Source organism: Python bivittatus, unplaced genomic scaffold, assembly GCF_059951505.1.
Source record: "Python bivittatus isolate LINGU-HERP-01145 unplaced genomic scaffold, Pbiv_v1 ctg000610_np1212, whole genome shotgun sequence".
Taxonomy (NCBI): domain Eukaryota; kingdom Metazoa; phylum Chordata; class Lepidosauria; order Squamata; family Pythonidae; genus Python; species Python bivittatus.
This window is the reverse complement of record NW_028277088.1, coordinates 32,588,061-32,603,275: the sequence shown is the minus strand read 5'-3', so window position 1 is coordinate 32,603,275 and position 15,215 is coordinate 32,588,061. Positions and strand designations below refer to the sequence as shown.

Below are 15,215 nucleotides of genomic sequence, written 5' to 3'. Positions count from 1 at the left end.
CACCCCCAAAGAAAAAAAGGAGCGAAGAAAGAGAACTTCGAGGAACCTGGGTTTTAAATACACAAATTCCCAATAGCCAACTTTTAATTTTTTCTCCCTCTTTTTTCTGACTGGGCTTTTAAAGCAGCCAAAAATTAAGTAACTATTTCCAGAAGGTACACGCGCTCGTCTGTTGCCTTAAAACCTAACAAAGCCTCTTCTTAAAGGCTGGTCGAACAAGCGTTCGTGTTCTCGAGTCCATATGCAGATACCGTGGCTATTTTCCTGAGTCAGCGCTTGTCTAGCGACCTCTCCACATAAAGTCAGACGCGCAGGGCGCTAAACTGCTCCAAGCTGGAAAAGATCCCGGTTTGTGACCATGGCTGATTGTCGGAATCTCTCTCTGCAGATGTTTTTCGGGACCGTAGTCCTAGGTAGTCCCGGTCTCTCGGCTTGGCTACGGCTGTTCTCTGCAGCGTGGACTCGAGTCCAAGACGGGCGAGGTGGGGGAGAAACAAAGACTGTTTCTGGAGGAGCCTCTTCCTTGAACGAAGCTCAGGTGCTGTAACTTCTCTCTGGAGGCTGTAGGCTGATTCGCCGCTCGGGCGCAGGCTGTTCTCTCCTTCGCCCTGTCGGGAAGCCCTCTGCGCGAGGGGAGCCCCTTGAAACGATCGGGGGCTTTCTACCCCCACACTTTCCCTCTGGGGGACAAAATGGACAATCGAGGAACAGTGATGGGCAAGTTTTGTTGTTTTTCTAAAGAGACGAAATTGAATAAGAGTCCGCCGACTTAAAACGAGCGCGTGGGCTCATATTTGCTATGGCACGGATTCAAAGCACATTTGTTTACAGGCAGATACAATTTATCATCCCAGTAATGAAGAAACGGATTCCGCAACAATAAATCTGTTCGCGAGGCGACCTGAGCAGCTGAGAAAGAGCTGTTTCTTACAGTCTCCTCCATCAACTAACCGGCTTCTCCTCTCTGGCTATAAGAATTGAGGAATTGTTATCATTCCGCACATCTTGTTAATTTAATTTCCTTTCACATCCCAGTCTTTCCCACTCTTTCTAGATCAGAGACAGAAGGGGAAATAGAAACAAAATCATCTGTATAATATAAGTGCACGTAATAACCCCCCCCCCAATAAACACATGCGTACACACATTTTCTAAACAAACGTTTGATGTAGCCCTACAAGATCGTTTCTGTCCCCTCAAATACATCTGTGCTAACAAACATGGCGAATTCATGGACGGAACCCTCCCCCCTTTATTTTCAAACAAGAAAACATGTAATTTAAAGACATGAGGTTTATTCCCTGTCTCGAAGTATGTACATGCAGGTCTGCCTTAATATGAATAAGAAGGTAGGATACGTCACCACATGATCTAGCCATTCTGTTTAATCTCAATAAATTTGCCACCATATTAGTTTCCGTTTCTAAAATATTATCAATCCTCTTCTTTTTTTCACCCAAGAATCCCTCTGGTTTTTTTTTCTTCCTGTTATATCTCTCCTCCCCTCCATATCTGAAAAAGCTTCCAGTGGTCAGTGATTGTGCAATTATACGCTATTCCGCATTCTAATTTTGCATTCCATACTTACGGCATTTTATCTTCGCTTAACCATTTTCCACGTATACTTACAGCTGCGGCTCCAGACTGAAGAGGGATCACCACATCTATTGAAATAGCAAAACTATTTAAAAGAGAGTTATGGGGTGGAGGAATCAGTTTGAAGCTCCAGAATGTAGCTTTTGGAAAAAGATGAAGTGGAAAGGGATTGTGGGTGTTATTTTTCTCTTCAAAATTAATCGAGGAAAGAGTGCATTATATCAATGCATTATATCAATTTATGACATTCAAAAAGCGAGAGCAAGAGAGAAAGTGAGAGGGAGAAACCCCTGGCTAGAATGAGGACAGAAGAGCCGATCCTTAAGAAGACATATAAGAGAAAGGAAGTGGTTTTCCCCCCCTTTCCCATCTGATTTCAAAGGCATTTATTTCTCCCTTCCCTTCATGCTGCATATATTTTATCTGCATGCCTTCTTACAGAAAATGTGTGTTCTGGGTTTTTCCTCCACATAGCAGCTTACATTGTCTACTTAGATTTCATTTATAGAAAACACAGAAATAAGAAAGGAAAAAATGCTATTTTTTTTAACCAACTAAGGAGAAAAGCTCTTTGTTCCAGGTGGTTTTTCTATTAGACTGCTCACCAAAAAAAAAAAAGAAAGAAAGAAAGAAAGAAAAGAAAGAAAAAGAAAGAAAAAGAAAGAAAAAGAAAAAAGAAAAAACCCAACCCACACAAAAAACAAAAAACCTTCCCAATAACCTTCCCACACCAATTTAACTCACAAAGCCTCAGTGAACCGAATTGCCCCAGCCTCCTCCCTTGCTCGTCTTACCTCCTTGTGGGGTTCTTTTACACATAACATACAGAAGCGCGCGCATGCACGCACACACACACACACACACACACCAGCAACGCCTTTACTGTTATCAATATTCCATAAATAAATAATGAAATAAAATCCTTAGGACTGTAGCTGTCTTCGATGCAAGTTAAATAACTGAAGTTTCTATCCTTCATTGAGGGGGTGGGGGGTGAAGTGGGATCCATTTGGGAAAATAAGCAGCAGCATCCCTTTTGCTTATTTACTGGAGTTTCTTCCTCCCCCCACCTCTTCTTTTTTGCTCAGCCACATTTCATCTCGGAAAGAGCAAGAAGCTCGAAATGTGTTCTTAAGGGCCAGAAGCTGTCAAGGCATTTTGGCCGAGAAGATTGATCGCGCCTAGGCTTCAGCAGAGCTTTGTTTGAAGTAAAGCAAGAAAATTTTAAAAAAAACCCCAAAACCTCCAACAACATGTATATTTGCAAGGCACCCTCTTTCCCCCCTCCCTCTTTCTTCTTAAATAACAATTTCCGATCTGAATTTTATGTTACAGATTATTACAATATCCCACCCCTCCCCCTCACGAGCTCTCCTTCCGTATTGTGGGGATTTATTCGCTCAAAACGAAAAGGGCCTGTTCCTTTTTGTTTTGCTCAGATATGCTTCATCAGAAGATGGAGCAACCAGTTTATCATCTGAACCACTTGCAAACAATTCCCAGGGTTAACTCAGAATTTCAAAGTACTCAAAGTAGTATGGGATATATTCTGACGTCCTTGAAATATATAGGAATGCCACACAACGTTCTTCTCTTCTCTTCTCTTCTCTTCTCTTCTCTTCTCTTCTCTTCTCTTCTCTTCTCTTCTCTTCTCTTCTCTTCTCTTCTCTTCTCTTCTCTTCTCTTCTCACATTGCACTGGTGTGCTTTGCTTCAGAGGAGAGGAAATACCCTTTTCTATCCCTTGTTACTGAATCCTCCTGTTCCTTCCATTGTCTCTCCCCCTCCCCTTCCTTTCGTTTCCCGTTTTACTTGAGGCGATTGAAGAGCTGTTCTGTCCAAACCTTCGGCATTGTTGAATGAGCAAATCGGAAGAAAAGCAAACCAAAAGATGGTGTCGGTCAAACAATCTTATTTGGACAGGCAATCAGTTTTACGGTCTTTCTCGTTCTTTGGTCGGTTTACATGACTGATAATAGTTTTTAAAAGTCTGATATTGAACTTTGAGTATTTTCACTGCATCAAGACTACTTACCTGACCCATTTTTATTGGGGTTAAGGGGGAAACAATGAATCAGCTGATTCCAATGCGGTTTATGTTAATACTCTGGATTGTTCTTGTGATCCACCACTTTTTTGTGAAACCTATGTCTAAGGTCTGAGTGTCTGATGGAAATGCATCTGATTTCACCTTCCACTTCGGTCCAGCCAACACAAGATACATCCATGAACCCGCCGGGTTGACTTCTGTTACTCTGTCCACGGAAGCGAAGCTCCTGGAGAAATTCCTTCGACACAATGGATACATGCCAAGATCGGCGGCCAATTGTTTTCTGTACTGTACTGTACCGTCAAGAGAAGTGGAGGAAGGAGGGCGGAAAAATGCAGAAAGATGCCAGGTCTTGAGGAGGGATGGGAAACCCCACCTTGTTCTGGTGCTTGTTTTAATTTTAGGAAGTGGTTATTCCTTTCCTTAGAAGTGGTGGTGGTGGGAAGAAATACAACTAGAATGCAAATCTAAAGCGAGGCTCATTGCTTGGCAACCCTGGCCGGGTGCAACTTTCTGATGCGGTTGAGATGCGGAGCCGGCAATGTCAAAACTTTGAAGATTAATGGATTACTTTGTTAATGACTCAAGGCGTCAGATTGGAGGTGCTTAAATGATTTGTGAGGTGCGAAGCGCTTGCCTGACAGTCCCAAACAATGAGAGGGGAGGGCGCGGGAGGGGGACAAGCGGGGCAGAAGCCCTACAGGGCGAGCAGAGCCGCGGCGGCTGCAAGAGCGGCGGCGGCGGCGGCGGTAGGAGCGAACGACCAAGCGGCGACCGCAAGAGACGCAGGCACACAGACACTCACTCACACACAAGCACAGTCACTCACCCCAGATATCATTTCAGATTAGGAGGCAAAAGGGGAGCGGGCGAGCGGCGGAGATAAGCCTCCTCCTAAAAAAAAAAAAAAGTGTAAATAATGCCTCTCCGGCCCCAATGAGGCGTTCCTTCTCGACTTTTTTGGATCAATCAAACAGACAGTGGCTTCTTTTGATTAAAGCCCAAATTGTCATTGGGCAGAGGCAATCATGTGACAGCCAATTCGGTCCAATTTCAACCTTGTCTCCATGAATTCAATAGTTTAATAGTAGCACGGTCCCCATACGGCTGTAATCAGTGAATTAGAAAAAAAACACCCCACGAGCGATCTTCTATGATATTTTTTTTCTCCTTTCTTTCTGTCTCCCCCTCTTTCTTTCTCTCTCTCTCTTTCTCTCTCGGTTCCCCCCCTCCCCTTCCTGGGCCTTGCTCCCCCCTCCCCCCTCCCAGAAGCGCTAAATAAGAGGGAACTTTTTCTCCAAGGGGGCTGCGAGTTGAAGGCCATGAATTTCGAATTTGAGCGAGAGATTGGCTTTATCAATAGTCAGCCATCGCTCGCTGAGTGCCTGACATCTTTTCCCCCTGTCGGTGATACATTTCAAAGTTCATCAATCAAGAACTCGACGCTTTCACACTCGACACTGATTCCTCCTCCTTTTGAGCAGACCATCCCCAGCCTGAAACCGGGCAGCCACCCTCGCCACAGCAGCGGCAGCCGCCCCAAGCACAGCCCCAATGGCAACAGCGGCAGCCCAGTGCCAGCCGGCGCCCTCCAGCCTCCGGAGTACCCCTGGATGAAAGAGAAAAAGGCGTCCAAGAAAACCGCCCTCCCGCCTGCTTCGGCCTCCGCCCCTGGACCAGCTTGCCTGAGCCACAAAGGTCAGTTGAAAGACTTTGCTGCACCATTCTGCTTCCCCCCGATCTGTTTGTTCTTCCCCACCCTCCTCACTGCCATCGCCTCTTTCTTGGAGCATTGCCTTCCTAACTCAAGGCACTGAACCCTGAGAAGGAAGCTGATGGTGGGATCCACAGGCAGAAGCACGAGAGACACCAACCCTCCCTCACCCCCCCCCAAGCAAAGTTTCTTTCCCCCTAACTTGTTTAGCGTGGGATGATTTATTTGAGTTGGAGGTGACCTCCTCTTGTCTCGCTGTCCTAGAGTTGGGATCCTTGACAGTAATGAAGAGTGATAGATTACTCTTGCTCAGCTAAGCAGCTGATGCATTAATTATAATTTGTGGTATGACTAATATCAAAGTTTGCTCGGCGAGGGGAAGGTTTGGGAGATGGAGGCGAAACAGTTCCTCCAGCTGAGTGAAAAAGGGGTCCCGGAGAGCGGGCGCGCAAGGGGGCAACACAATGGCTTTGCTGCATTCAAGGGCGGCCATTTTGTTGCAGTTGAGATGTTTTTACGCTCTGGAGAGAAGGAGAGCGAGCGGGAGAGGTTTCCCACCACCAGTTATCACTCTGTTCTCACCAGGCTCGGGTGTCCTCAAAAGGTCCAACTAGGGGCAATCTTTCCATCCTCCACCCCCTCCATGGCATCTCTTCTAACTGTGGTTGTTTTCTTCATCAACAGAATCTCTGGAGATCTCCGAAAATGGTAATGGGGGCTCCAGGAGACTAAGGACTGCTTACACCAACACGCAGCTTTTGGAGCTGGAGAAGGAATTTCATTTCAACAAGTACCTCTGTAGACCAAGGAGGGTGGAGATCGCCGCTCTCCTGGATCTGACGGAGAGGCAAGTCAAGGTCTGGTTTCAAAACAGGCGGATGAAGCACAAGAGGCAGACCCAGTGCAAGGAGAATCAGAACAGCGAGGGGAAATGTAAAGGCTTGGAGGACCCCGAAAAAGCCGAAGAGGAGGAAGAAGAGGAAGAAGAAGAGGAGGAAGAGGAGAAATCTCTCTTTGAGCAAGCCCTTAACGATGTTTCAGGCGCTCTTTTGGAAAGGGAAAGCTACACTTTTCAGCAGAATGCCCTGGCTCAGCCGCAGGCGCCTCCAAGCCTCCACAATGGAGAGTCCCAAACTTTTCCCGTTTCGCCTTTAACCAGCAATGAGAAAAATCTGAAACATTTTCAGCACCAGTCACCCACTGTTCCCAATTGCCTCTCAACAATGGGCCAGAACTGTGCAGCTGCCCTGAACAATGGCAGTCCGGAGGCCCTGGAAGTCCCTTCTTTGCAGGACTTCAGCGTTTTCTCCACAGATTCCTGCCTACAGCTTTCTGATGCCGCTGTCTCCCCCAGTTTGCCAGGATCTCTCGACAGTCCTGTAGATATTTCAACCGACAGCTTTGACTTTTTCACAGATACGCTCACCACAATTGACTTGCAGCACCTGAATTACTGAGAAAGGACAGACCTTCATGCGCCAAGGGTTATACCTTCCTTTTCTTTTTCCTATCTCTCCTTAATTTTTATTTTCCCTTCCCATTTCGATTTGATTCCTTTCCCTTTCTCAGTTAGTATTTTCGGTTGTCCTATCTGATGTGTTGGAGAACTACTTTGCCGTTTCCCTATGGCATTTTAGTTGTGTTCAGTTTAACCTAGCCACATTCTAGGTCCTTCTATGAAAGCAATATATATGGCCTGTAAGAAAGTGATCATATCGAATTTGTATCTTCACTTTCTTTTTATTTTTGTATTACATTAGGGTGCGTTGTCATAAGTATTTTTGGTAGAATAAATTCTTGTTTACTACAAGCACCTTTTTTATCTCTCTCTTTCTCTCTCTTCATGCATAGCACAAGGAATTGCCCCCTCCCTTCCTTTGGTCTGAAATAAAGCCAAACAATTTGGTCACAGACCTCTGTCCTTTTTCATGAGAAAGACATTTATTGGAATGAAGCTAGCTGAAATAATTTACCTCCCTTTCCTCCCTGTCCCCCAAAATGCAGTGTTACAATCCTTCCCACAACTTAGAATATCTTTGACCCTTATTAAAAATAAATTTCCCCCATTTAATACATATCACATATTAGAATTAAAAATACAGAAACACTGCTTTGGTGCTATTAAAAACACTGTGAGTTTGTCTCTCACACACATATATGTGAAAGAGAATATTTTGCAAAGGGAAAAAGCAAATGCTGCTAGGAGGATTGCTGCATCTATGCAGATAGATCAAAATTTATATTTATATATTAGTCACTGTGTTTATTCTATTTGCGAACCATATCTTGGAAGGGAATGGTGGTGTGGGGAACCAACAAAGGTACACTTCTGATGGATTTTCCAGCGGTCCAAAGGTCCCAAGAAAAGAAATCTAAAAGAGAGAGGAAATCAAACAAGCCATTTGGTAAAAGCTAGTTATTAACTGTGCAAGGCATATAAATTACCAGTTAAAAATTGGGCTTAAAGAACAAAAGCTCATACTGAAGGTGGAGAAAAAGGTGTTCCCACCAAAGCTCAGTCCGAACTAGGTTAACAAGTGTACATTTCAGAAGACCTTTTAGCTATCCCACCAAAGCACATAAAAAATGAAGAGGCCCATCTAAAAGTGCTGTTAATTGAAGGTGGTGTGTGTGCGTGTGTCCTCCAGTCCAAGTTAAATTCAGCTCATTCATACAGGTTGATATGTGTTCTTTTGTGTCCTACAAACTAGCAGTCTGTAAGAGCAGACACCGTTTGTTTTCCTGGTGTGTGCGTATGTGTGAATCTCTCTCTCCCCTTCTCTTTGTAAGGATGTGTGTATGTGTTTGTGTAGAGATAGACATAGAAAGAAAATGGCTCAGGTTTTGCAGGCACGCATTTGCTAGTCCCTCTGCTCCGGGTGTGTTTATTTTGGTGGCAGATTGCTTCCCTGTTTTGCAACCCATATAAGTGGGGTGGCGCTGAACTACATGGGTAATAGCTGGAAGGACTGGATGCAATTCTTCCTAAACTCATAAATCAAACGCTTTCTGTGAATGAGAATGTCATCAAAGAGATCAATTGCAGGAACACATGCACAAATAAAAATCCTCTTACGTATTTGCTGGGGTAGGGGATCCCCGTCTAAAACCATTAAGCTTGGAGGCGGCTAGTCATAATTCATTTTTTATTGCTCTGTTAAAACAACTGCTTGGCTAAGCTTCAGGTGCAGCAGGGAATCCCCTTTTCCTTTTTTTCCCTCCCTTCTTCTCCTAGTACGAAGATCGAAGATCGCTCTTTTGGGGCACAACATTTCCTTCGAAGAAGCACGTTTTCATTTTCGTTTACAGACGTTTTACTTTATAGGCAAGTAAGCAGGTCTGCTAGTTTGGGGACGCCCCCCTCCCACTAACAAAGAAGCCTTCGACACAAATCAACTGCCCGCAGACCCCGAGCAGATTTCCCCTTGAGACCAGAACTATGCTGAGACATATAGTTCTTACACAAAAAAAGGGAGAGAGAGTGAGAAAGAAATCTCAACAATGATTCCGGAATGTAAAGGTTTTCGGGAAACTCTTGGGGTGTCTAACCCTCCGACAAACACAAGAAACGAACGACTTTGCTCCGTTCGGAATACCAAAAACAACCTCGCAACAAAGGCGTCTGCGGGGGCGAAGTGGGGGGGGGGGGAGGATCAAGTCTTCAACTTCGCCTGGGTAGAAAAGATCCGAGAAGTGAACTTTTGGAGAGGACTCCGCCGCGAGTTCGTGAATCGAGCTGGAAACTTTGGTAGCTGCGTCCCAGCGAGGGACAAACCCCCTTCGTTTCTCTCTCTCACCCCCTCCCAACTCGCCTCCTTCTGCACTCTGGCAAGCGGGGGGATTGTGCTGGCCTCAGAATGCAAAGCTCTGGGGCAGAGGCACCCTGACAAAGGGGAGAGCTCCTTGGAACAATGGCAGAGAAATAGAGGGGAGAGGGTTGAAGGAAGCAGCAGGCAGAGGAAGAGAGAGACAGAGAATGTTTGCAGAGAACAGATGGATAGCTAGAAATCGGGCCAAGAGTAAAACTGTTCCAACGACCTTTTCTTATGGTTGGTGTAAGGAAGAAGGCTTATTTTTATTTTCAAAGGTGATTAGCAAGGATCGTGTTTTTCTAGCAGGGAACATGAAATCTGTGTGTACCTATGTTCTTTTCTTTCAGCTGTAATGTAAACAACACCGTGTGCTAACTTCACTGATCTGATCTGTAGCTCCATTATTATCCACTGAATGTGCTTCCAATTCGTGATGATTAAGCTGTGGATGTTATTGCAAATCATGAAAATCGGGGGGGGGGGGCTTGCATTTCCAGTCTATGACTGGTATACTCCCCCCACCAGCTAAACTTTAAAGCAGCAAAAGTTATTTTTTCTTTATTCTTCTGTTCCTTAAAGAGAGAGACCTGAGTGTTAGACAGCAAACTTCCAATCAAAGGGGAGGGTTTTTTTTATTGGTTGGTAGCTGCACATCGAAACTTAGCTCTGTCTACAAAAATGCCACAGACCTTCTTCTAAAAAAAAAATAAGCGTGTCTTCACATGACTCAGCTAGATTCAGTGCAGGCTTACATTTTGATAAACTTTTCCTGGGTCCTAATGTTCATTCTTATCAAAATAGGGACATTAAGTTAGCAGAAGAGCTAACCTAGAGATGTAGCTTTTTGGGAAAGAAAATGACAACCTAATTAGATAAAGACTAGAATGGTATCTGGTAGTGTGAGTGAAGTTATACTAACTAGCTATTTAGAATCAATGAATCCAATAATGCTAACTTGCTAATAAATGTGAGTTAATTCCAACTTGATCATAATACAGGAAGTTGGAAAGGAGGAACGTGCAAGCATTGATGCTTTCCGCGCTTTTGAAGTAAAAGTTCCCAGGCCTTTTTCATGTTTGTTTTGTTTTATGCCTGGCAGCACTTAAATCTCTCCCTTTCTGTGAATATTAAGTCTCTATGAGAACTTTTTTTTTTTAAAGTCCCTTCAAAGCACTTAGTAGAAAATTGATCCTTCGGCCCAGTTCTAAACGCCCTGAAAATTCGGGGATTCTCCTCTTCCCGGACTTTAATGGCCTCTTTCCAAGAAGGAACTTGTGTGGGTGGGTGGGAAACAGAAGGCAAAGAGAAGGCCGTCACTTTGAACGCCGAACCTTTTGTGTTCCCTCGTCCTCTGCCACAGCGAAAGGAGTACAGCAGCATAGTGAGAATGACTCCCGGACCGTTGTCGCCCCGCAGCCCTTTTCCTCAGTCTCCTCCCTTTTAATCGCGGGGCACGGCCATCGAGTATGGGCATTTCAGAGGACACCCTCCTCCGTCTCGTGTTTTCAAACCGGGAGTATATCCAATGGGGAGGGGAAAGGAGGGAAGGAAGCGGCAGGCGAGGCCGCGCGTGATTGGCAGAGGGAGGGAGGGAAGGTAGGAGGGAGGTCGAAAAATGGGGGAGACACAGGGAGGGAGGAGGCCGAGTGTTTGCACAGGCGCTCTGCCTCTTCAGCCGATGAGCTGGGGAGAACGGAAGACCGCTGCCAATGGCAACCTTTGTAAGCGCTTCCTTTCCGCACCGAACGGCGTCAAGCACCAGCAGAAGCGCCTCTGCCTCAGCCCAGAGCCTTGACTTCAACCCAGTCGCCTCCCTCCCACAGCCACCGCCCTTCCTGGGCATTCAAGGACCGCGTCCGCGGCGGCAACAATGGCGTTGCGCCTTATTTCCATGCAAATAGCCGCGGGAGGTTGGACTAAGCGCCGTTAACTCTTGCCGGTTCGCCCCAGGCTCGGGCTGTCCTGAGCTGACGAGTGGGGGCGACGGGAGGGAGGAGGGAGCCCGGCAGCCCCCTTGCCCGGATGAGCGCCTTCTCCCTTCGAACCAGGCGGGCCTTTGGGGTTCTCCCAGCCCGGGCGCTCTATAGCTGGGAGAGGGTCCCGGAGAAGTTGCGACCGATCAGATGGCGAGCGCCTTTGCCTACCTGCAGAGCCAGGCTCTGGGTCCTTCAGTCCATGCTGGAGCAGCCCCCCCCCCCGCGGCGGCTACTTGGTGTCTTCTGCTGCCATAGCCGTTGCTGCCGCGGCGGCTGCTCCGGGTTGAGCGCCTGGACGCACACTGGCTCGCCGGCCCAGCTCTCCAAGCCCAACACGCTGGCTGAGAAGGGAGTGGGAGGGAGGGAGGCGGCAGCGGCGGTGTCTGCGCGTCACCTTGATGAAGGGGCGCTCAGAATTTAAATGCCACAGCCAGGGTGATCCATCACCAGGAAGGAACAGGGCAACTTTGGCAGCCGGAGCAGCCATTGGCTGCCGCCCTCACGTGGTGACCGCCTCACTATACATTCATATCATTTTTCTTCTGGCCCCCATGGAGGAAGTGAGAAAGTTGGCACGGTCGCCCAGGACTTCGAAGAGCCGGTCAATCGGTGATAGATGGACGCGGCGAGGATGAATTCCTTCCTCGATTATCCGCCCATCCTCAACGGCGAGTCCACCACTTGCGCCTCCCGTGCCTATCACCATCACCATCACCGCCACCACCACCACCCCGACCATGGGATTACAACCACCTTCCAGTCGTGCGCTGTCAGCGCCAACAGCTGCAGCGGGGATGATCGCTTCCTGGTGGGCAGGGGAGTCCAGATAAGCCCCCATCCCCACCACCAGGCTGGTACCACCTACCAACATCACCCCAATTTGCGGATGTCCTTTTCACACCCCAGCTGTGGGTCCGGCTATGGCGCGCAGAACTTCAGTGCGGGAGGCTATGGCCATTACCCACTCAATCAAGAGGCGGAAATCAGTGGGGGCTACCCCCCGTGCGCTCCTACTATCTACTCGGGAAACGTCTCTTCCTCCATGGTCCAGCACCCCCAGAGTTATGGTGGGGGCACAACCAGCTCTGCTCAGTACATCCACCCCTCTTTTGGAGAGGAACAGCAGAACTTAACTCTCACTAATTTCAGCCACCCCTTGTCTCCTCTCCACTCCACCCACCCAGAAAACTGCGCTTCTCCTTCTTCAGAGGCTTCTCCACCAGCCCAGACTTTCGACTGGATGAAAGTGAAGAGAAACCCTCCTAAAACAGGTTAGTCCTCACTTGCATGGTTAAGTCACTCTGGACTTCGAAAAGCTTCCTGCAGTTCAACCTGGCTGTCTCAGATATCAGAGGGAAAGGGGTGCTTGGGTCCTGAAGGCAACAGGTTATCTTAAAGTGGACATTGCACTCTGTGATTGCACCATGGTGTTAAATGCTCAGGCTGAAAGGTATATGCTCCTGCTGGCTTTGAATCAACCTAGCTTGCCTGACCTACCTAAGTTCTTATCAGGCGAGATTGGCAGAGTGATATTCAGAAGCCAAGCATGTTGAAGTTAGTCGCTACTAATTCAAATAGGTCTTACTTTGGAGTAAACATGCATAGAGTTGGCCCAGAAAGCATCTTATTTCGCACCCAGCAAGTCCTCTGAAGTTTGTCTTCGGGTTGTGCCTTGATAAATGTCACCTATCAATCAAGGCCTTGAATCCATGCTTAATGCTGCAGGCTGTGATTGTGTGACTTGTCTCTGTTGTTGCCTTTTTCAGGGAAAGCTGGAGAGTATGGTTATATGGGTCAGCCCAACACAGTTCGCACCAACTTCACCACCAAGCAGTTGACTGAGCTGGAGAAAGAATTCCACTTCAACAAATATCTCACCCGAGCTCGCAGGGTGGAGATTGCGGCCTCTTTGCAACTCAATGAAACCCAGGTGAAGATCTGGTTCCAGAACCGCAGGATGAAACAGAAGAAGAGGGAGAAAGAGGGCTTGCTGCCCATCTCTCCGGCCACACCAACTGGAAGCGAAGAGAAGGCAGAGGACTCCTCTGAAAAGTCCAGCTCATCCCCCTGTACCCCCTCTCCTGCTTCTTCTACCTCAGATACTCTGACTACCTCAAATTGAGCCCTGCAGGTGCTACTCATTCTTCATTCCTTGGCCCCCTATGCACACCCCTAGAGTAGTTGATGGTGTCCCAACCCTACTTTTCTGAAGACTGAAGTGGGGTCCCCCACCCCACCCCACCCCTGTCTCGTCAAGTTGGGTTCCAGATCGAATTTTTTCTCGAGCAACTGACACCCCGATCCTGAAACTTGCTGGGACCAAATCTCATTGGTTTTCCTGGAACCTTCTTCCAAACTGGTGGGCATAATCCAGGACTAGTGAGTCACCTAGGGGAGGGAGAAATAATAGAAAGGGACTTTGTGGCATAAACCCGGTTGATATTCCTGAGATTTAGCTAAGGCTAATTTTGGCTGGATTAGGACCCAATGGTTCAGGATTGCAGCCTTATTAACAGACTGAGGGTGTCCTTAATTCAACATCAGGCTTTTTTCCCCTCAGTGCTAAGTACAAGGATTTATTTATGGGTTTCCCATCTCTAGAGTATTTGTGGGAACAGTCAAAAAGTGATTATTATCATAATGATAAAATTGATAGACCAGAATCAAGTTGCCAAAGAATATTTCTGTAGGCTTTCCTTCATGGCAGAGACAAAGAGGTTCACAGTTCCAAGAAGAGATGCACTATTGAAAGCGTTTACATGACTTCTAAAAAGTTCTTGCTTTAATTTAATGTACCTGTTTTTTCATGTGTATGAGTTGTTGGTTGTAAATATTTTGTCCAAGAGATTTATCTTTTTACAGATTTTCTAGAAATGTTTAGATTGATTATGAATTTAAAACAGGGTGGCTACATTCTCAAAACTTGATTCGATTTTATAGCGAAAAGCGAAGTTGTCACAATCGAAGAAGTGTTCAACTCAATCAGATACCTCAAAAAAAAAAATCATAGACTAGTATTCTTCCTCAAATGAGTTAGATAAGAACATTGAAATTGCACTAGATTTTTAAAAAAGAAAACTTGCTTATTAAGGTCTGCCCAACCCCACCATTTCCTTCCCAAAAATCTCTACTGGGTTATTCCTGACCCAAAATTATTATTCAGAAAATGGAGAGACCAGGCCTGCTCCCGACTTCCCATTTATCCTTCCTTAGATTTCTCAGCCGAACTTCTGAAGGTGGTAATTGGCCCAAACGAATGTATATTTCGTGTGATTCGTGTACGGAACTTTGCATGATGCACAAAGCTTTGATGTACTAAATTAACTTAACACTGAGTTCTATCAGTTGTCTTTTGTGATCGAGTGCTTCTGATATTTTCTGTACAATCATTCAAGGTTCTGAGATTCTGTTGGGAAAAAAAAAGAGGATGGAATCCAGAGCAGGATTTTACGGGTCCTAGAAATCTCTGTAATAAATATACTCCTATAGCAGGCTCTTATTTGCTTTGGTTCTTTATTGGAAAGGGGAGCCTGTGACTGAGGGTAAGATTCCCAAGTGTTCTAGTTCAGGCCAGAGGGTTTCAACCAATCTTCCCTTGTTTTCTCTCCCATGTTTGGTCCAAGCTGGATTCTTGCAACCTTTAGCTTCCAGGACCCCAGATTAAACCCAACAGGATCAGTGCAGAAGCTAGAGAAAACTTGCTGATCTTTTACTAGGAAAAAGAAGGGTGATGAACCAAAAACCAGCTCTTTTGGAAACACTGTGGTGGGAGCTTCCTGGGTCAAGTGCTAACCTTTTCACCCCAAACTGCATATTGACCTATGTGTAAATAAAGTCCTCTTCAAAAGCAGAAGCTGTCTTCAGCTGGTCTTGCCTTGCATCACAAGCCACCAGTGAAGAGAGTCATATTTCCTTGTCCCTGTGGATCCAAAGAAGCCAGCTTCCCACCCCCCACCCCTCTTTTAAATTGCCAGAAAGATCTTCCAGGCACAAACTTTGGAAGGGGAGCCGGGAGCGGAGGAGAATCAGCCGGGCGAAGAGCTCCTCTTCCTGGAGTGCAACCCCAGG

General features: G+C 46.5%; 2 protein-coding genes and 1 long non-coding RNA gene across 3 annotated transcripts; 2 read left to right on the top strand and 1 right to left on the bottom strand.

Annotated features, from left to right (window-relative positions):
- Positions 1 to 12: 12 nt before the first annotated feature.
- On the bottom strand, positions 13 to 11,636 carry LOC148214592 (uncharacterized). Its single transcript, XR_015797866.1, has 3 exons — positions 11,316 to 11,636; positions 1,589 to 7,731; positions 13 to 1,050 (listed from the first exon to the last, which is right to left on the bottom strand). It is a non-coding gene; the product is annotated as an uncharacterized LOC148214592 (long non-coding RNA).
- On the top strand, positions 4,968 to 6,821 carry HOXA2 (homeobox A2). Its single transcript, XM_007434012.4, has 2 exons — positions 4,968 to 5,343; positions 6,044 to 6,821. The coding sequence occupies exons 1-2, from the start codon at positions 4,968 to 4,970 to the stop codon at positions 6,814 to 6,816; spliced, it is 1,149 nt and encodes a 382-aa protein (XP_007434074.1). The 3' UTR covers positions 6,817 to 6,821.
- A 107-nt stretch (positions 11,637 to 11,743) lies between the features above and the next one.
- Positions 11,744 to 14,633, top strand: HOXA1 (homeobox A1). Its single transcript, XM_007434011.3, has 2 exons — positions 11,744 to 12,418; positions 12,914 to 14,633. The coding sequence occupies exons 1-2, from the start codon at positions 11,764 to 11,766 to the stop codon at positions 13,267 to 13,269; spliced, it is 1,011 nt and encodes a 336-aa protein (XP_007434073.2). The 5' UTR covers positions 11,744 to 11,763; the 3' UTR covers positions 13,270 to 14,633.
- The last annotated feature ends 582 nt before the right edge of the window (positions 14,634 to 15,215 follow it).

Coding starts and splice junctions, on each gene's coding strand:
- HOXA2 (XM_007434012.4), top strand. CDS start 4,968: ATGAATTTCGAATTTGAGCGAGAGATTGGCTTTATCAATAGTCAGCCA. Junction 5,344..6,043: donor AGCTTGCCTGAGCCACAAAG/GTCAGTTGAAAG, acceptor CTTCATCAACAG/AATCTCTGGAGATCTCCGAA.
- HOXA1 (XM_007434011.3), top strand. CDS start 11,764: ATGGACGCGGCGAGGATGAATTCCTTCCTCGATTATCCGCCCATCCTC. Junction 12,419..12,913: donor GAGAAACCCTCCTAAAACAG/GTTAGTCCTCAC, acceptor TGCCTTTTTCAG/GGAAAGCTGGAGAGTATGGT.